Source organism: Penicillium verrucosum (genome assembly GCF_028828655.1).
Source record: "Penicillium verrucosum strain IBT 35672 chromosome Unknown utg000002l_segment0_segment0, whole genome shotgun sequence".
Lineage (NCBI taxonomy): Eukaryota > Fungi > Ascomycota > Eurotiomycetes > Eurotiales > Aspergillaceae > Penicillium > Penicillium verrucosum.
Window position 1 is genome coordinate 4,035,326 of NW_026643211.1, and position 22,138 is coordinate 4,057,463.

The 22,138-nt window shown below is 35.0% G+C and overlaps 4 protein-coding genes across 4 annotated transcripts; 3 read left to right on the forward strand and 1 right to left on the reverse strand.

Annotated features, from left to right (window-relative positions):
• Positions 1-111: 111 nt before the first annotated feature.
• N7516_007191 (OST3/OST6 family protein) lies at positions 112-1,291 on the forward strand (the record flags this gene model as incomplete). Its single annotated transcript, XM_057219911.1, has 4 exons — positions 112-456; positions 511-608; positions 674-1,029; positions 1,110-1,291. The coding sequence occupies 4 exons, from the start codon at positions 112-114 to the stop codon at positions 1,289-1,291; spliced, it is 981 nt and encodes a 326-aa protein (XP_057074002.1).
• A 667-nt stretch (positions 1,292-1,958) lies between these two features.
• Positions 1,959-3,607, forward strand: N7516_007192 (oligosaccharide translocation protein RFT1; the record flags this gene model as incomplete). The annotated part of the gene is made up of 2 exons (XM_057219912.1): positions 1,959-2,701; positions 2,764-3,607. 2 exons carry the CDS (start codon positions 1,959-1,961, stop codon positions 3,605-3,607), a joined length of 1,587 nt encoding a protein of 528 aa, XP_057074003.1.
• A 171-nt stretch (positions 3,608-3,778) lies between these two features.
• N7516_007193 (replication factor A subunit protein RFA1) lies at positions 3,779-7,970 on the reverse strand (the record flags this gene model as incomplete). Its single annotated transcript, XM_057219913.1, has 8 exons — positions 7,910-7,970; positions 7,699-7,850; positions 7,551-7,641; positions 6,958-7,504; positions 6,005-6,903; positions 5,852-5,941; positions 4,004-5,347; positions 3,779-3,935 (listed from the first exon to the last, which is right to left on the reverse strand). The coding sequence occupies exons 1-8, from the start codon at positions 7,951-7,953 to the stop codon at positions 3,779-3,781; spliced, it is 3,324 nt and encodes a 1,107-aa protein (XP_057074004.1). The 5' UTR covers positions 7,954-7,970.
• A 457-nt stretch (positions 7,971-8,427) lies between these two features.
• On the forward strand, positions 8,428-11,052 carry N7516_007194 (ubiquitin-specific protease UBP14; the record flags this gene model as incomplete). The annotated part of the gene is made up of 5 exons (XM_057219914.1): positions 8,428-8,458; positions 8,517-8,584; positions 8,638-8,778; positions 8,840-10,848; positions 10,908-11,052. The coding sequence occupies 5 exons, from the start codon at positions 8,428-8,430 to the stop codon at positions 11,050-11,052; spliced, it is 2,394 nt and encodes a 797-aa protein (XP_057074005.1).
• Between the last annotated feature and the right edge of the window lie 11,086 nt (positions 11,053-22,138).

The window sequence follows — 22,138 nt, forward strand, 5'->3', positions numbered from 1 at the left end:
ATCACCTCAACGTGTTCAAACATCTTCAATTGCAACCGATTGATAATTTTTCAATCAATTGCACTTTATAACTAACCTCTTTAAAGCTGTCCAGCTCCTTGGAATGTCAAAATGAAGCTCTGGACGGCCCTTTTTCTCCTTTTCTCGGTCGTGTCCGGCGTCCTGTCTGCGAGCTCAACACCGGACAAGTTTGCAAGATACCAATCCCTGTCTCGTTCGGGGCCTGTTGATCTGGACAGTGCATCATATGAAGACCTCACCTCGGCACGTCGAGATTATTATGCTGTGGTTATCCTGACTGCCACGGATCCTCGCTTTGGCTGCATCCTATGCCGCGACTTTGAATCTGAATGGGACCTGATCGCCCGAAGCTGGACCAAGGGCACCAAGCCTGATGACCTCAAGGTAGTCTTTGGAACACTGGACTTTGATAATGGCAAGGCTGTTTTCCAAAAGGTAGGGTATCTGTACTCGAGACTGAGCTATATGACATACGACTAACCTAACCAGCTCATGCTGCAAACTGCACCCGTACTCCTTGTCTTCCCTCCTACCATCGGTCCCTTTGCCAAGGTTGAAGGGAATCCCCTCCGGTTTGATTTCACAGGGTAGGTTTTTCTATCAAGGCTCTTGCGCCGAGCCCCTATCTCACTAACACATCAATCCCAAACAGCCCAATCTCAGCCGACCAGCTCTACTCTTGGATTGGACGTCATTTGCCTGAAGGCCCTAAGCCTCAACTAGTTCGACCCATCAACTACATGCGGATTGTATCAGCGATCACACTTCTGATGGCAGTTGTAACCGCGATTGCGGTCCTTTCTCCCTACCTGCTACCAGTTATCCAGAACCGAAACCTTTGGGCTGCAATCAGCCTTATCGCTATTCTTCTGTTCACAAGTGGTCAAATGTTCAACCACATCCGAAAGGTTCCATATGTTGCTACTGATGGCAAGGGTGGTATTAGCTATTTTGCTGGTGGATTCCAGAACCAGTTCGGGATGGAGACTCAAATTGTCGCTATCATATGTAAGTGATAATCATGAGGCTCATTGATACTGAGGCGTTATCCCCATGCCGATTCCTTGATTAACATTTTGGTCGCACAGACGCCGTTCTCTCCTTCGCGACGATCGCACTCGCACTAAAGGTTCCCCGGATGGAAGATGTCAAGGGTCAGCAGCTGGCTGTCTTGGTCTGGGCAACTGTTCTTTTTGCAACATACAGCTTCCTTCTCAGTGTCTTCAAAACCAAGAATGGTGGCTATCCATTCTATCTGCCTCCGTTCTAGAACGTTCAAGAGCCTTCCTGATCAATGGTCTGAAGACGGCAACACCTGGAAACATATTGGTTTGCAAACGATCATTGACATCTCAGTGGCTAGGGATCTCTAAGGCTTCCTGTATATGATGACAGAAGTTGACATGGATCAGGACGACTCGGAGGAAGCACGGTGCTTTGCGGATTTTGACCTATAGTGCCTCTTTTTCCTTTGCCATGAAAATTTTTGCATATCAAAAACATCATAGAGGGTTGTTTTGAGATGAAATTTCACAATTAGGTAGACACACTTGACTATATATACCTAGCCCAGTAGGACTCCAGGGGACCTTGGAAGCTACTTGTAAGCAAGTATACTGGGCCAAGTAGAATTCTAAGTAGATTTCTAGATTTCTAGATTTATTTATTGTAGATATCTATATGAAAACTATCCTCTTTTACATATGTATTGACCTTATTTCATCTGGCAAATATCTCTCCCATTCCTTGAAAGAGGCCCGTAGGCCCTACCAGTACCTAGGCCCCACCTATGTTTTTCACATCCTACATCCTCCCTCTCCTTTACAACCCCTTCCCATATGAACCTTACACCTCCCGAGGTCGGCTTGAAGTCTTGATTTCCTTGATTTGAGTACACCTTATTGCGTTCACTGTCATAGCTGGGTTAAATCACGGGCATGGCTAAACCTGACGATACCCATATGGGCAAGATTCTGGCGTCGTCAGCCACGGGCACAAGCTTTCTGATCTTGATACAATTGGCGTCCAGGATCTTTACCTTTGCCTCAAACCAGTTGATTTTGCGCAACCTTTCACCGGTCGTACTGGGAATAGCAGCACAACTGGAGCTCTTCCAGGTTTCCATCCTGTATTTCTCGAGGGAAAGCATTCGGATGGCCATCCAAAGACAGCCTATTCCATCTTCGCCCGACAAAAATTCTTCCATTGAAGCAGATGCTGTAGCGGCGGATTCGCAATCTGTGGCGTCTCAAGCAGTGGTGAACGTGTCCTACTTGAGCCTCGCCCTTGGGATTCCTTCTAGTCTGATGTTCGCTATGCTTTACCAGCGCTTTGTCCCAGAGGAAGCATCAGAGACTGCCTTCTTTTACCACAGTGTCATCTTGATTGGAGCTGCAGCTCTCATGGAACTTAGTATCGAGCCCTTTTTCTCGGTGGTGCAACAACATATGTTTTATGAGAAACGTGCTGTTGTTGAAATGCCAGCGGCATTTCTGAGAAGTGCGGTGACATCCTCTACCTTCATATATGCTTCTCAAGTCAACTATGACCTCGGTGTGCTACCATTTGCTCTTGGTCACCTCAGTTACTCGCTGGCACTCATATGTGGTTACTCGCTGGCCTTACTCAGAGGAACCAACACAACCCGCTTCTCTTTCTTATTGACACGTATACAATCCAGGTAAGGCTGGCTTGATCTGGTCCAAGCTATAGCACAAAGAACGACACAGTAACCATTTATAGTGACCCCTCTAACTACTTTCTGGGGCGGTTCTCACGCCAGTTAACGTCGCTTGCCGCAAATGTCTTTTTCCAATCTATGGTGAAACATTTACTCACACAGGGCGACACTATGATTCTTGCTGCCCTTTCGGGGCTAGAAGATCAGGGCATATATTCTCTTGCGTCCAACTACGGGGGGCTCATTGCACGGATCATCTTCCAGCCACTGGAAGAGAGCAGCCGGAACTTATTCTCAGCACTACTGAGCCGCGATGAGGGCGGGAAGCTGAAGAATATTCATATTCGCACTACCAGAGATCACCTCGTAGATATCCTACGAGCATACCAGTTGATGTCAGTCTTGATATTCCCGTTAGGCCCAATGATGGTTCCTCAATTGCTGCATATCTTGGGAGGCCGTCAATGGACTTCCCCCAAAACCGGGGACCTGCTCTCCGTCTATTGCTACTATATTCCATTTTTGGCATTTAATGGGATCACTGAAGCGTTTGTGTCATCTGCAGCAAATTCGCAACAGATACGGAAGCAAACAGCGTGGATGGGTGCCTTTTCTGCCTGCTATGCCTTGGCGGCCTATATGTTCCTAGAAGTAGGGAACTTGGGTGCGTATGGATTGGTTTTGGCCAACATTGTGAATATGGTGGTTCGAACCTCTTGGAGTTACAGTTTTATCAAATCGTACCTCCATCGAAATGGATGTAGCCTGTACACGAGTGAAGTGGCCATTCGACCTGCTAGCTTCATTCTGTGTGCTCTGGCGAGCTTATTCTTGGGCCGATTTGGCCTGGAATTGGGAATTATGAAAGCATGTACCTTGAGTGGCAGCTATGTTCTCCTCATGTGAGTACTCTGATCTGATCTGATGTTGATTTGTTCTTAACGCCTAACGAAAAAAAAAAATAATAATCACAGAATCTATATTGAAAGGGAATATTTGATGGGTCAATTGATAAAGCTTCGTCACATTTTATCCTCCAGATTCTCCAGAAAAGGTACCAAGTCGGAATAAACCCAATTAATCGTCAAATGTGATCTTTGTCGCTGTTTTGTCCATATCAACGTCCTTGTAAAAGGCACCGTAAACGTCGTGCTGCTTCTTCTTGACTGTTGTTCCAAACTTCAACAGCCCCTCGGGCACATCTTGCTTAGCTGCCTTGAGAACATTGATCAATCTGTTTCACAGTTAGCATTGCCCTGAAGGGGCGGTTGTGCAAAGGATAGGAGAATATGAGTAACATACCCGCCAGACAATCCCTTGTCAGTTTCAGTAAACATGGTAATGGCAAGGCCCTCAGCCCCAGCACGTCCAGTTCTTCCAATTCGGTGCACGTAGTCCTCAACGGTAAGGGGGAAGGTCACATTAATCACCAATTTCACGTTTGGGATATCTAGACCACGCGCCGCCACATCGGTTGCGACAAGAACGGTAGCATTGCCCTTCTTGAAAGCATCAAGATTTCGGAACCTATCTGATTGGTTCAAATCACCATGAATACCGGCGACTGCGAATCCCTTGTTTCTGATGAGATTCTCAATGCGCATAGCCTCCTTCTTGTAGAGGCAGAAAACCAGGACTTTCTCGGGCGATGGATGGCCACGCTGGGATTTAGTGAGCAGTTGCACGAGTCGACCCTCTTTGTCTCGGCCATCAACAACCTCGATGACCTGCTTGATCCTTGTGTTGGCTCGGGGATCCGCAGATGGGTCTCCGCCAATGGTAACAGTCACCGGGGTCTTCATAAAGGTTGCTGCAAGATCTCGAACCGACCGTGGCCATGTTGCCGTAAACATAACAGTCTGTCTCCTGGAGACGGGCATTGGCTTGACGATGTCCTTGATATCCTGCTCAAATCCTTTGTCAAGCATGCGATCTGCCTCATCCAAGACGAGGTAGTTGACCTTTCCAAGATCAATCGAACCGTCATTCTGGAGATCCTTGAGACGGCCAGGGGTGGCAACCACAATGGCGGCCCTTTGAAGAGCCCGACGCTGTTCATCTTTACCCACACCACCATAAATGCATGTCACCTGAGTCTTCTCAGTGCCGCCAAATTTAACAAGCTGGTCATAAATCTGCATTGCAAGCTCTCGCGTTGGTGAAATAACCACGGCCTTGGGTTGACAAGGCTTACTTTGCTTGGAGTCGATCAATTTCTTCAGACACGGCAAGCCAAAACCCAGGGTCTTGCCACTTCCAGTCTCTGCGATACCAATCACATCACGGCCAGCAAAAAGAAGAGGCCAGGTAGTGGACTGAATCGGTGTTGGCGCAGGGAACGACTTCAACTGGGTGTACAGACCAGCATCACATTCGGGCAGGTGATCAAACGAAAGGATTGGGCGGAATTGGGAGGAGTCGGGTGAGGAGGGATCAGAGATTTTAATCACATTCTCGGTCAAGAAACTGTCAATGTCTGACTGAGGGATCTCAGATAGAGCAGACGCATCAGAATAAGATGCAGCCTTCTCATCTCCATTTTCCTGCTTATCTTTAGAAGCTTTTGCGGGCTTCTCGGACTTGGACTTTTTCTTCGGTCGCTGCTCAGTTGCCTCGAGATGGCTTCGCTTACCCATGACGAGGATTCTAGAAAGAGGATATAACAAGATATTATTGGAATAAAAGATAAAGAGGAGCAGACTGAATTCTCTGCCTGGATTGTTCCAGCAGAAAAACAGAAAGGAGAAAAAAAAAAAAAAAAAAAAGGGAATGACATATTGCCATATAATTCCGCCCTTATTGGCTTACCGCTTTACATCTTACAATACCCTAGAACAACATCCCGAGGTCCATGGGCATGTTTCTCATCCTGAAAACGGTGATAGCCCGGATTGCAGACTCATAAATAAGAGTATAATATTGAAATAAAAGAGAGAGAAAAAAAAAAAAAAAAAAAAAACATACTAAATGGACAAAGAACATGTGGAAAGTAAGAAGCCATAACTAAATGGAATGGAATGATCATGGCGTAGCTCGAGCAGCATAAAAAAGTACACATGAATATTGATAAAAAATCTCTGAGTGCATGTAGAAATAGTAAAGCTAGTACAAAGCTGGACAAGGATATTTCCTTACTTCGCCTGTACTCACTCAATGCTGTAGGAGTCAATGATGTTGGCAAGGCGAGAGGCTTCATCCGAATAATTGATTGCTTGGGATGATGAGACCTGATATCGCACACTGGATGGCATAATTAGTATGAAGTTCACGTCATTGAAATTATTGTGATTCTATCATTCTTACCGCTGCTGGTCGCCGAAATTGTCTATCTGGGCTCGGCACCTGAAGCTCCAGGTCTGGCAATTGGCTCCCTGGAAGACTTCACCAAAAGCAGTTGGATCGTCTTCGCGAAGTTGCATTAACTCATCGGCCGTTGTGCCCATGATGTTTCTTCCAGTGTCATCAAAACAGCTAAGCCAAAGCTGGCCAGTATGGTCACTGACACTAATAGGCATGATGAAGCGATACTCTGGCTTGGGGTGGGTCTTGTCACACTTTTCGCACCGCCACTGTCCTGGATCAAGTTCCGTTACCTTCTTGTTGCAACTTTCAGAAAGGCAAGCAGGGTAGCACCAGGTGGAATCCTGCTTGATGTAGATCACAGTTGCTTTCAGGGAGAAGTAATCAGGAGTTTCAGACATGCCAAGCTGCTCTTCACGAACTTGCGCAATGGTTTTGAGCCGATCTGTTTTGCCAGTGGAGTTGGTCGCATTTGACAATGAAGCATGGGATGCAAAGTTCTCCGACCTGCCTTGAGCGTCATACCAACCTCTGAGTCGGTGAGCCTCCCCAATGTCAGGGTCAACAGTCATTGAGCCCGAACTCAGAAGACTCAGACTCCTTCCGCCAAAGTCAGAAACCTTGACACCTTTGAAGGCAACAACAGACTCAGGCGCCACACTAAAATTGGTTGCAGTTACACCCCAGATTGTCAAGCGGACAGAAAATCCTGTGTTATCGACCAGCGTAAGATCACGTTTGTCATACGGTTTGCCGGTGCTTTTCGATGTAATCTGGGAGGTCTCTCCAACATCCTTCAGCACACCAATAACATCGGTGGTCGTGTCTTTTTCAACAGTCTGCAAATCAGCAACAGTGGTGAAGTTGAATCGAATCTGAGGGACATCATTTTGCTCCTCGGCCTATAATAATAAAATGTGAGCGACACATTTGGTTCGTAAAGAAAGAGATGTTACCTTCTCAACGATGGTATTTCTCTCAAATGTGAGTTCATAATCGTTGTTGAGATTTGTGAATTGTTTCTTGGCAAGATGGACCCGACAGGGACACGAAATGTAATAAACACTGCCCTCCTGGAAGAGTTCATAGAGCATGTCACACTGTTCATTGAAACCGGTTGCCCGAATTTCACCACTGTCGTCCAGCAAATTCACACTGAACAGTTTACCCTCACCATTCTTGTTATGCCATGTTTTGATGTTGGACTTGCTCGTGCATCGCGCTTTCATCGTCCATTTGTTGGAATACGGGGAGATGGCTTCAATTGGGTAGATTGTTGCATGGGCGGAGGAAGTAGACATAGGGGCGGACATTGGCTGGGCTCGGCTGTTTGGCTGAGCCTGTGCACCCTCCATCTTGGAGCCGTAAAACCCATTACTGGATATTGTTGTCGGTTGGCCCACTTCCTCCTCCTCGGCTTTGACTTCAAGTGGCTTAGGTTCACCGATTTTTTCAGCCTCACCCAGTTCCTTTAGAACTTCAAGGTCCAAGATGATGAGGATTCTACAATAGTCAGCACAATCAAAATTGATAGAGTTCCCTCACATACTTCTTTCCCTTGACAGAGTTTGATTGAAATGATTTGAGCCGCACAAAAGACCCCTTGCGGAGAGACCCATCCGTCACCACTGAGTTGGCTTCTTGGGGCAGTCAGTAAGCCCGATGGTTATAAGGAGTACCGAAAGGACAACACATACGAGTAGCAAGCATGGTTTGAACATAGTTTGCAATATCACTGAAAACAGCCCGGTAACGTTCCGGTTGATTGGGCTGAGCTGGCAATGCCTTGATCTGCACACATTGAACAATCGGCTCTTGTACTTGGGGTTTGGTTTCATCAAAGATGGCACTGTTAATTAAACACTCGATTAACAAATATAGAGATCTTTGTATCAAATGGATACAAACCTTAGAGCCCCAATAGTGACTTGAGATGCCGCATCGGAAGCCATGATATGATGAATTCAAATTTCTGTAATTGACACAGTCGAGAAAAAAGTATTGGGAAAATACTGAAAAGGATAGAATGAAGGGATGGATCGGGGAAACAAAAAGAGGAAGAAGAAGTAGAAGATGGAGAGAAGCAAAGAAGACTGAACTTGACAGAGCAAGTCCAGATCAAGTTGCAAAGTAGTTGTAGGACAAGGTTGGAAACGCGTGTTGAGAAAAATAACGCGTTAAGTGGCATAACGCCCCCCCCACCACATGACTTGGTGCCTCAGGATATCATTGATAACAGCACGTGCAGGCGGTGAGGAGCAACCCCACGCATCGTAGCTTTGGCTTGATCTGCGGTATCTGATATTCTCTCTTTTGTCATCTTTACTTTCAATGGGATACTGTCACATCTTCTGAAGTCTCCGTCAAAAAATCCAAGAAATATTGTTGGCGCTTCGTTCTGAATTCCCGAGATACCCTCTCTGGATATGGCCACTTGTGTCCATACCGGTGCTGCGGGTTTGTGACATCACCTTGATAATCGCAAATCGAGCTAATAGAGAACACTCCTTTATAGATCTAAATCCACCAGGATCCTCCCAGGCGGTTTATCGAGAAGATTGCACCCAGTGCTTTGATTCTATTGTATGCCAGCCCCCTTGGTCCCTATGCTACTCCACCGACTCTAACCTTGCAAGGACGACGATGCTGGTCTAAATGTTTGTCTCCATTGCTTCAATGGTGGATGTTCTGGAAACAGAGACCATGCCCTGCTTCATTACAAGAGATTTGGTCATTCATTGGCTTTGAACATTCGAAGGACCCCCAAGAAAGTGCAGGTACAACCTCCAAACACTCCCTGAGCTTGTGACCAATGATTCTCACACCTCTGATTTACAGCGCGACGAGCCTCCGCCGAAGATTTCAAAGCTTTCCATCGCAGCCGAAACAGAAGAGGATAGATATGACATTGCTACGTCAGTGGTGTGCTATTCATGCTCTCAGGACAATGTGGACAAAGCCAGTGGCAAGCTTCCTGCTGTCATTGAAGGTGTTATGACCGCAATGACTTTCTCAAAAAAGGAAGAAGTCAAAGCTTGGGAGCAAGAGTTTGTTCCGTGCGAGCATACACTCTGTCTAGTTCAACAAGACAACATGCAAGCCGCGTCGACGGGTATTGATTCCCTGCAATACTCAACTGGGGGTGGTGCTAACGAAATTGCAGATTCAAATAATTGCTCGGAGTGTGATCTGGGCGAGAACCTATGGCTGTGCCTGGAATGTGGGAACAAGGGTTGCGGGCGAAGTCAATTCGGTGGAAGCAAAGGAAACTCACATGGGCTTACTCACGCAGACTCAACATCACATGCTGTGGCTGTCAAGCTCGGCTCTATCACGGCAGAAGGCTCCGCTGATGTCTACTGCTACAAGTGCAATGAAGAAAGAGTAGACCCTGAACTGGCGACCCACCTTGCGCACTGGGGAATCTACTTGGCTGGACGTGAGAAGACAGAGAAGAGTCTGATGGAGATGCAGGTCGAGCACAATCTAAAGTGGGAATTTTCCATGACGACCGAGGATGGCCGGGAACTGGCTCCAGTCTTTGGGCCTGCATTTACAGGCCTAGCGAATCTCGGAAACAGTTGCTATCTCTCCAGTATCATGCAATGCATATTTTCCGTGGCTGGATTTCGTGAGCGATACTATCGGCTGTCGGAAGAACCACCACTCTGCCAAGCACCAGCACAGGATCTTGAGACACAATTACAAAAGCTTGCCGATGGTTTACTCTCAGGCCGGTACTCTGAACCTGATTCTCGCGGTATGTTGTCAGCGGACATCCCAGAAGTCGCTCATCAGAAAGGTCTAGCACCAGCAATGTTCAAGTATCTTATTGGGCAAGGCCATGAGGAGTTTGCAACCATGAGACAGCAGGATGCATTTGAATTTCTTCTTCACCTATTCAAATCGGTCAGCCTATCGAAACACACCAGTCCGCAGATTAACCCGGTACAGGACTTTCGCTTCCAAGTTGAGCAGCGTCTTCAGTGTTTGCATTGCAAGAAAGTCCGCTATAAAGTGGATGAGCAAGATAACATTTCGGTTGCTGTTCCCGCACGTCCTGTCGCCATTTCTGATGAAACAGGAAAGCAATATGAATCTGTGGATTTGTCAGAGTGTCTAGACATCTTTACTTCGGCGGAGGTCGTCGAGCTTACATGTCCTGCTTGTGGCAGCCAAGGTGGCTTTTCGAAGCAGTCGTCTTTCAAAACGTTGCCTCGAGAATTGGTGGTCAATGCTCGTCGGTTTGAGCTCGTCAACTGGGTCCCTACAAAGTTGGATATCCCTGTGCTGGTCGACGATAACCCACTAGATTTCAGCTCCTACCTTGCGGGTGAGCATGATGCGGGTGAGGAGCAACTTCCGGATATTGAAGAATCCACCGCATTTGTCCCAAATCCGGAAGCGCTTGACCAACTAATGGGCATGGGTTTCCCTGCTGTGAGGTGTGAGAAAGCTCTACATGCCACTGGTAACTTAGATCCGGAAACTGCCATGAATTGGCTATTTGCCCACATGGAAGATCCAGGCATTGATGAACCGCTGGTCCTCGATCGAGTCGGCACCTCTAGTTCTACTGAGCAAGAAGTGACAAAAATTGCCCAACTAGGAGATATGGGCATTGAGGCGTCTCGTGCCCAGCGGGCATTGGCTGCGACCGACGGTGATGTTAACAGGGCACTTGATTGGGTCTTCACTCACCCGGATGATGTGGTGGAAAGGGAAGAGCCGAGTGTCGGCGATCACGATGCACAGTCTCATAGTGGCCCGGTTGGTCTCACCAGCTTACCTGCTCGCTATGAGTTAAGGTCAATTGTATGCCACAAAGGCACATCTGTTCATGCAGGGTGAGTGGCTTGATATGTCTCCGTTCTCGTTCCCTTGGGTTAGACTAACACATGCTAAGGCATTATGTTGCCGTGATTCGCAAAACATTGTCAGGTCAAAATGGCCTGTCATGGGTGATGTTCAATGATGAAAAGGTTGTCAAGTTCGAAGATATCGAGACGATGAAGAAAACCGCATATCTTTACTTCTTCACACGGGTCTAGTGGTGATCTGCGGTCCCTAGGTCAAGCCAGGGGCACCTATGTTGTTCTCTTAGGATATTAGCACGGTGATGGGTGGATAGATTAAATGTCTATGCTTTGTTTATCTCTAACAGACCGAAATCTGTCCCACCCCTTGGGGCCAGACTCCTTCCTGTAGATCTCTCCAGGTTGACCGGGGCCTCAGCTACGGGATGATCGTCTCCTTTGGAGATATAGATGGGAAAACAGTAAAGATCTGATGGTATCAATTGAGTATCCCAAGGGTTGGTCATCTAACTATGGGAGAGGGGGCTAGGCGGGGGCTAATGCCCACCCCCTAGGAGAGCGGTGATCTTACCGACTCTCCTTTTTGTCCGGTAGGAAGACTAAAAATATTGATCTGACTACGAAGGGGCCTTCATGAGGGGTTGCTAGAGGCCAAAGACAATATACAATACTACTACGAAGCAATGCAATTCCAACTAGTACTCTGTAAGAATATACTGGTTTCAGGTGTAAGGCCGGCGGAGTAGTCGTCAGGTTGTCAGGTCGTAATTTACCAGTTGCTCCTAGTAACTAGGTTATAGGGGGTAGTAGTAGGTTATATTTACTAATAGAAGGTAACAAAGATAAATTACGGCCTAGCGAGCTGTCAGGTTGTCAGGTTTGTCCTACTAGTAACTTACTTCGATCTACTAGTACAGTGACTGTTCATAAGTTTTAACACCCCCTTTAGCCCCACCCATATACCGCCTTCCCTAATCGTCTATACCGCCTATATGAAATGAACTGGTAGACCTCAACTCTCTTGAGTTCATGTCATATATCTGGATATTTTGGTTTATTGTCCTAAAATGATATCTAGCCTTTTGTAAACAATCATTAAAAGCCAGAGATTTTGATTTATAATGGTATTGAAGAAAATCTTCTGACCGGCAGAACATTATATAATCACAGTGGTGTGGGGCAGGGGTGTTAACACTTTTGAACAGTCACTGTAGACTTGGAGCTACTAGAAGGTCCCTCACAAACTGTCGCTCGTATTTTATCGTACACCTGACAGCCCGACGGTTTGATACATAAATTACCTTACAGCCCCTTTTAGATTTATGAGAGGTTATAGGGGAGTCAAAAATGAGAAAAAGAATTTAGAAATCAATTGTAAATCAATTGCAGAAAAGTATTATGATCATAGGAAAAACCATGAAGGATAAAAAACTAAGATCTAGGTATTATCTGCCATATATTTATGTTATATTCATAATGATTCATAATGTGTCGACCAGAATGACTCCTTGCCCGTCCCGTCATTACCAGATTTTCTCTTTGTATATAAGCAGGACCCACTTCTTGCTTATTAGTAAGCACTTAGGGATATATAGAGAGAAGACTTTGTACTTCTTAACAATTACACTCATTTTACTACTTGCTCGATATAGTAAGATCTTGGTATTAAGTCACTTGCCCTATTCCTTCGTTCGATAGTTATAAGCCCGGTTAGCTAGTAACTCTTCTTTATAAGATTACTACTTAGTCGCTTATCTAAGCCTCTAATAACCCCTAATACCCTTAAGTAAGAAGTATATAAGAAGTTAATAAGTTAATATACTAGACGAAGTATAACCTAATCTACTTCCTATCTCTTTCTTACCTCCGAATAATATAAAGAATAAGTACTATAATACCGAGATATTACTTCTTTATAATAATCTTACTTCCTTAGGTACCGACCGCGGTATTTATAAAGGAAAGACGATCCTTAGATCCTCGCTCTAATAGCGAACCTAGTTCTTAGATATAAAGAACTCTAGGTAGAGTCTAGAAGTATAATAATATCTAGATCTATTAATTTTAAAAAAAAGCTAGATTTTCCCTCTAATAAAATCTAAATAATTATTTAAAACCGATAAGAAGTACGCTAAAGATCTTATAAATAGTCGTCTATTTAGCGAAATATTTATAGATTATAATACTAATCGCTATAATTATAAGTAAGACTTATTAGATTACCGAATTATTTAAATATTATTTAATAAAGCCTCTAAGAGAATAAGATACCTTTTTTCCCTAGAGTTATAAAATTTAATAGTCGATATAAAAGATATAAAAAAGCTTTTTTAAATACTTTAAAAATACTTTTTTTTTATTAGTAAGATATAAATATAATTTATTAAGAGATAATAAAATAAGCTACTCTTTATCTTAATTAAGGATATAAATATTAATATATAATTATTAAAAGTTAAAAATCTTTATATAGAGTATAAAATAGCGAAAGTAGACTTTATTAAGTCCGAAAAAAATATTATTTATAACTTTTTATAAATATTAATATCTTATAAACTATAATTTTATTATTAATAATATATTAAAGTATTTATAATAAAATAATAGATTATTTTTATAAATATTATTAATACTTACTACTCTAAGTAAGTACTTTTTAATAGAAAGAAACTAAAAAATAAAGCTTTATAAAGAGCTTTTATAATATTTAATAGTAAATAAAAAGCTAAACTAATTACTTCCTCTATTAATTAGATAACCTCTTTATTAAATAAGACTTTAAAGGGATAGCTATAATATATATATAGAAAAAAGTATTTCTTTATTATATACTCTTACTTTATTAAATTAATAAGGCTAAATAATTAGAAACTAGATCTAGTTATTATTAAGAAATTAATTATTAATATAGAAAAGCTAAATAAGAAAATAAAAGAGAAAGCTAAAGTACTTCTTATAAAACTTACTAAAAAAGAAGATACTATTTAGTCTTATTATATAGAGATTAGAGAAGATAATAAAAAGTCTTTTTTAATTATATTAAATAGTTCTTAGTTAAATATAAAGAAGTAAGTTAAAAAACCTATATCTTCTTTATTTATATCTTTTTAATAAGTACTATCTATAATACTACCTCTATAAGATATCCTTTCTTTAGTTAATACTACTTTCTTAATTAATCTAAGATTATTAATTAAAGATTATTAGTTAGTTAATTTAGCTACTAGTAAGTATATTACTAATAATAAAAGCCTTTTTATTAAATTTAAATCTTTTAATAACTTATTAAAGATTAGTAATATAATAATTAAGCTTTATAGAATAGATAAAATCTAACTTTAGATTATAGGCCGCTCTAATAATCTTATAACTTTTACTTTATTAGAAGTAGAGTTCTTATCTAGTTTTTATTATAATCTTATTTTAGTTATATTTATAAAATAGAAAGGATATAAAACTAATTTTAATAAACTTATTATTATTAATAAGATAATTAGAAGGACCTTCTTTTATTTAAAAGAGATTAGTAACTTTTTTATACTTTTCTAAATAGATTTTATATTCTTAATAGTATTTATTATTATATTATTTAATACTAAATATTCTTTTTTACTACTTATTTTAAAAATAATAACTTTTTAATAATATTAATATCTTAATTATATATATAATAAGTAAGTTTAATAATTTATCTAGATAATAAAAAGAGTATAAATTATTCTATCTATAATTATAGAGTATAAACTAGAGTTTTATAAGACTTACTAACTCTCTTAGATACTATAATAAGTCTTATACTATATTTAAGATATAAATTTTAATCTACTTAGCCGGATATACTTTAATCTTATAATATTATAAAAAGCTTATAATAATAATAAATAAATCTTTTATTTCTATTTTAATAGGATTCGCTTTTATTAGATATAAAGTTATAAGCGAAAAAGTAGTTATTAGAAAGTAATTATTTAATTTATTTTATAACTATAAATCTAGTTTAATTTAGTAATCTATATATTTTAATCGGATAATAAAGCCTTTATAAATAAAGATATTATCTACTTTCTATAAGAGAATAGGATAATTATCTAATATTCTATTATCGATACTTTAAAATAAAATAATTTCGTTAAGCGATTTAAAAGGATAATTATTATTAGAGTAAGAGTACTTTTTAAGGATTTATAACTTTTTAAAGATCTTTAGCTAGAAATAGTCTAGGCTATTATATATATATTTAATAAATCGCTAATAAAATTTAACTTAGATAAATAGATTATTTTATAGTAAGAATTTTATTATTAGAGAATAGGTATCTTTATTCTTATTAATCTTTTAAACTTATAAGTTTATAATTATTATACTTATATAAGAATTTAGAGAATCCTATAATTAAATAAAATATACTAATATATAAAAATAGGCTATTTAATCGGATATTAAATAAGTAATATCTAGAAAGTCTAGTTCTTTTAAATAAATAATTATAAATTTATTTATAATACTACTTTTAATAAAAATCTAAATTATAAAAAATATCTTTCGGAACTATTAAAGATTTATTAAAAATAGATAGCTAATATTATTAATAAAAATAAACTTAATAAAAAGCTAGAATAAGCGATTCGCTAAATAAATATTATACTAATTATATAAAATAATCTTTAAGATAAAAAATAAGATTATACTTTCTAAGATCCTCTAAAATAAAAGTAAGATTATACTACTAAAGATAAATAGAAAGAAAAAGATCCTTAATATTATTATATAATACTTTTATTATTACTAAATACTATTTTTTTACTAAAAAGTACTTTATAAAGCTTATAATTAATTAAGATCTTATTTCTATAAAATAAAGAAACTTCTCTAATTACTTTACTATTAATAGCTATATCTTATATATTTATTATATTAGATAATAAGTCTTTTATTATAATTATTCTAAAGAAACTATAAAAATAGATTTTATAAAGATAAGGTAATTAAAATATAATATTATTTTATTAAATATAATCGGACTAATATAATTTATTAGTTTTATAAATATTTAATACTTTTTTTAAAGTTAAAATATTAAGAACTACTACTTTATTAAAAGTACTTATCCGAGGAGATATTATATTATCTAATATACTCTAAGATAAATAATAAAGATAAGTCTATAAAAATTTAGATATAATAAGCTATCTTATTTATAATAGCTCTAAAAATAGATTTAAACTAGTATTTATAATATTTATAATTAGTTTTTTAGTAAGCTATTTATAGCTAAATAAATATTAAAATAATCTTCTTTTAAAGCTATAAATATAGAAGAAAATACTAAATTACCTATTTATTAAAGACTTTCTTACTATTATAAGACTTAAAGCTAAATTAATTAAGATAAGGAGAATATATAAAATAGAATTATATCTATAAGATAAAAGTTTTAAGTACTTTTTCTAATCTAGATATTTATTTATAAATTTAATAATAATAGCTTTTTAATTAAACTAAAAACTAGGATTTATATAAAAGATAATCTTTAAATTATTAATTCTAAAAAAAAAAGAATAATAATATTTATTACTTAAATAGTAAAAGCTATATTTATACTTATTATTATATTTAATCTTAATATAATATAATTTAATACTATTAATATATTCTTAAATAATAATTTTAATAATATTATCTATATTTAAATATCTAAAAACTTCTATAATAAAAATAATATCTAGAGATTATAGAAAGTATTTTATAGACTTAGAAAGTCGCTATATTTATAATAATAAGAAGCTATATATATATTTAAAAAGTTTAGATTTATTTTTATATTTAAAGACCCTTATTTATTTATAAAGAAAGATATAATTATCTTTTTCTATATAAATAATATTATTATTATCTTTTATTAAATAAAATATTAGTAAGTTTTTTAATTAAAATAAGATCTTAAAAACTATTAAAAGCTCCGAGAAATAAGAGAAGCCGCTTAGTTTTTTAGGATTAGGATTCTCTAAAATACCGCTAAATATAAGCTTTAGTTTTATTAAGATTTATATATCTCTTTTATAGCGATTTATTATAGCCTTACTTATAATTATAAATATAAAATCCTATTTCTAATAAATAAAATAATAAAATTTACTAAAATAATAAGTAAAAAGTAGATCTATAAATACTAATAAAAGCTTAATTCTACTCTCTACCTAACTATTATTACTCGCCTAAATATAGCGAAAATAGCTAATTATTTAGCTAAGTTTCTTATAAATCTAGGCCTTAAGTATTAAAAAGTAGTAAATTAATTAATTTAATATCTTTATAATATCTAGTTTCTTATTCTTAAATACTATTTTATATATTCCGCGCCTACTCTCTTTTTCTTAAATAATACTTTTTTTAGTAATTATATTAATTAGAAAAGTTCGGGAGGCTTTCTTTATAAGCTTTTTAGAGCTACTATTAATTAAAAAATAAATAAGTAGAAGATAATAATAATATTAATTATAAAGATAGAGCTACTTACTATTTTAAAAATCGGTAAGATAGCTATATAATAGAAGAGGCTTTTTTATATAGTTAGTCTTAATTATAATATTAGACTTTTAATTAACTATAATAACTAATAAATTATAGATTTATTTACTAAAGAGTAGCTATAACTTCGTACTAAATTATAATATATTAATATTTATTATTATTAGCTTTATTAGGAAGTAAATAAAGGATATATTATAATATAGTAGATAGCTACTACTAATATATAGGTAGATAGCTTTATAAAACTCCTTCTAAAGTAAGCTTACGAAGTATTTATCGAAGCACTTAGGCTAGTTAATATCTAGCACTTAGTCGATAAATAGATTGCTTAATAGAAAGAACTTTAGAGTACTAGAAGGTAGCTCCTAGGGGGGTATATCGACTAGAATGACTCCTTGCCCGTCCCGTTATTACTAGATTTTCTCTTTATATATAAGTAGGACCTACTTCTTACTTATTAGTAAGCACTTAGGGATATATAGAGAGAAGACTTTGCACTTCTCAACAATTACACTCATTTTACCACTTGCTCGATATAGTAAGATCTTGGTATCAAGTCACTTGCCCTATTCCTTCGTTCGACATAATGATTCATATAATTAATCAATGATTAATTGATTCTATTTATTATTGCAAATTTAATCATTGTGATTCATAATAATTCATATAATTAATCAATATTAATTCTATTCAATTGATTTAATATTATAAATCATTATATAATTATATTTTAATGTAATTGATAAATGTTCTATTTATTTTATTTGTAACAATTATATTATATTTCTTATAATTCTATTGTTATAATAATAATATTATTCTTATAATCTAATTGTTTTTATAAATAAATAAATATAATATATTAAAAAGCTTTTAAAAGACTAAAAGAGCTTTTAATAAAGATATTAGTACTATATTATTGCGATTTAATAGCGGAAACCTAGATTAAAATTAATATTTTAAATAAAATAGTAGGAGGTATATTTATCTAAAAAGATATAGATAAGTAGTAGTATCTAATATTATTTTTTTAAAAAATACTTTTATTAATTAAGTAAAACTATAATATCTATAATAAGAAGATACTCGCGATTATAAAAGCGCTAGTAGAATAGAGAGCCGAGCTAGAAAGGCTATAAAAGAATAAGCTATTTAAGATATATATTAATTATCGGTCTTTAGTATACTTTATAATAAAAAAAACACTAAATAATTAGTAAGCCTAGTAGGCTTAAATACTTATATAATTTAGATTTACTATTAAGTATCGGTTAGTAGCGAAAACGCTATAGCGGATATATTATCCCGAAAGAATAAACTAAAAAGCTCGATCGATTATGAAATATAAACCTTACTATCCTTAGACTAACTAAATAAAGAGGTAGAAACTATAAGCGAATCTAAAGATCTAATAGTAGCTATCTTTATACCGATAAATACCCTAGTACTTAAGATAGATATTATAGAACGGGTTAGAATAGTAAATACGGAGTAACCTAACCTCGCGTAATATTAGAAAGAGGCGATAAATATAGAGTCGCTATATAAAGTTATATTAGTAGGATTACTAACTTATAATAGCCGATTAGTTATACTAAAGGATAATAACCTATATATATATTTATTAAATAAAATATACTATTAAGCGTTAATAGTATATACTAGAAAAAAGAAAACGGCTAATTTAGCTAGATAATAATACTTCTAGCTAGGATTATAAGACGTAGATAGATATATAGAAAACTATCTAATTTATAAATAAACAAAACCTTAGTATAATAAGAAGCTAGGATTACTATAATCGTTACTAATATCGGACCGGCCTTAGTAGTCTTAGACTAAGGACTATAATTTATATTAGAATTCTAGGAAGAATTCTATCGAATCCTAAGCGTAAAAAGAAAACTATCGACTATCTATTATCTATAAATAGATAGTTAAACCGAGATTATAAACTAATATATAGCGTAACGACTAAGACTATTCGTCGACTACTACTAAGATAATTAGTCGGAAATCCTACTAATAGTAGATTTCGTAGCGGCGGCCCTTTTATAGGATTTAATAGGGATATTATTATTTATTATAGAATATAGATATTAACCCTATATATTATAGGACTAGTAAATAGCCGGCCTACTCCTAAAAACTAGCCTAAAATAAAATACTCGGGAATTTATTAAACTAATAGAAGATATTTAGATCTAGACTAAACCTAATTTAAAATCGGCTTAAGATATATAGAAGCGTAAAGCCGATAAGTAAAGCGGGATTTAGATTTCGATATAAGTAATATAATTTTTATTATAACTAAGGACTAAATAATATAAAAACTAAGTCGGAAATTAGATAATTACATAGCTAAGCTATATAAAATCCTTAAAAAATTCGGTCGTTTTTTTAAAGTCGATATTCTAAAAATTATAAAAATTATTAGTATACTAGTATTATATAATCCTAATATTATATAAGATATATATATTATAGTATAAAAGGAGGTTATATATATTTTACCGGTACTATCTAAGCAATCCTTAGATATATAATCTATAGTAAACTATATTATGACTTACTTACTATCGCTATAAATATTAAAGTCATTCTATATTATCGTAAGATAATATAGCGTTACTAGAGGGCTATATCCTATTTTACTATTGCCTCCTAACTAGCTATATAAGGGATTAACTCTCCCTACTAGCTAATATATTAAAAAAAAGAGATTAATAATAACAATCAACGTATTTACCGACTCTAATTACTTCTCTAGCTAAGTATATCCTTTATTATATCTATAAGAGGTTATAGGGAAGTCAAATTAAGAGAAAAGAATTTTAGAAATCAGTTGTAAATCAATTATAAATCAGTTGCAAATCGGTTGTAGAAAAGAATTGTATTATAATTATAGGAAAAAACCATAAAGGATAAAAAACTAAGATCTAGGTATTATCTACTATATATTTATATTATATTTATAATAATTTATAATGATTTATATAATTAATCAATAGTTAATTGATTATATTTAATATTGCAAATTTAATTAATTATTATTGATTAATTATATAATTAATTGATTCTATTTAATATTACAAATTTAATTATTATAATTTATAATAATTTATATAATTAATCAATAATTATAATTCTATTTAATATTTATTATTAATTAATTTAATATTATAAATAATTATATTCTAATTATATTCTAATTAATCGATAAATGTTCTATTTATTTTATTTATAATAATTATATTATATTTCTTATAATCTAATTGCTTTTAAAATTAATAAACTTTTTATAAATAAATAAATATAATATACCCCTTTAATCTTTATCTTTAATTTAAATATATAGATTAGCTATTATATAGATTAGCTAACTTTACGAAGCTTTTATATAATTATAGATATAGATTTTTCGTTAAAAAATCGGCTAGTTAATATTTTATAGGAATATAAATTAATTTTATTTTACTATTTAATATAGCTTATCTTATAAAGTAAAATACTATTTTTATATATTTAGCTTTTTTATAGAATTTAAGATTCTTAGATAGTTTCTTAGTAGATAAACTATCTACTAGAATTTATAGAATAGATATTATATAATTAAGATATAAATTATCGTTAAGATAATTAAATATATTTCCTAAATATATAGCTTCTTTAGTAGCTTCTCTTAATACTATATATTCGGCTTCGTAACTACTAATAGCGACTATTTTTTATAATTAAGAATTCTATAATATAGGATTATTAATTCCTATTTCGGGAGATAAACTAAATAAATATATAAAGGTAGATTTTCTATTATTTAAATTATTTCCCTAATTAGTATTATAATATCCTTTTAGAATAAGATTATTTCCTATATAATTATAATATAAACCTCTAGTAGGGATATATCATAGATATTTCTAGATTTTAAAGAGAGTATTAAAATATCCTTTATTAGGATTACTTATAAATCTTAAATAATAAATTATAGTAAATATTATATCTAGTCTAGTTTTTAGAACTAGATATAGTAATAATCCTATTTACTTTTAGTAATTATTTATATTATTTATAGATACTTAATATAAATTTTTAATTAATTTTAAACTAGATTATCTAGGAATTTTAACTAGTTTTTAGTTTATATTAAATTTATTTAATAATTTTTCGATATATTTATTCTAGTTTATATAAAGATATTTATTTTCGATCTTAATATTATTATTTAGAAAGGTAGAAATAGGCCCTAATTCTTTAATTTTAATATATTATTTTAATTATAGTAGAACACTAATGGCACAGCAAAAAGTCTAATGGCACAGTCCACTAAGCCCTTTTGGTCCTAGCTTTCTTGGCACCCATCTTTCGGTCTAGGTGTTATTTATTATGGTATCACCACAGTAAAAAACACAGCCCCTGAACCACCCCAGCCACATAGTGCTCCACGATCTCCTCCTTGATCTGCTCCATGATCAGCCCCATAATGATGCCACCATTAGATCACGTGATCATGACTATCTACCATAAGATCACGTGATAATGATTATCCATAATAATTTAGATCACATAATCATAATTGTCTACCATTAAATCACATAATAGGGTTAATCAAGCCTTAACACCCACAATGAAATCTCTACATACTAATTATCGTCCATTAATTTCGATCTCCTATAGTAAAACCTTCATTTCTTCACTATTTTTTGCATAAAATATAGCAAAAAATGAAGCATATAGAGTGGGGAAAATGCAGAAGAAGGATCAAAATCTGGGAAAACCTAGGTATATA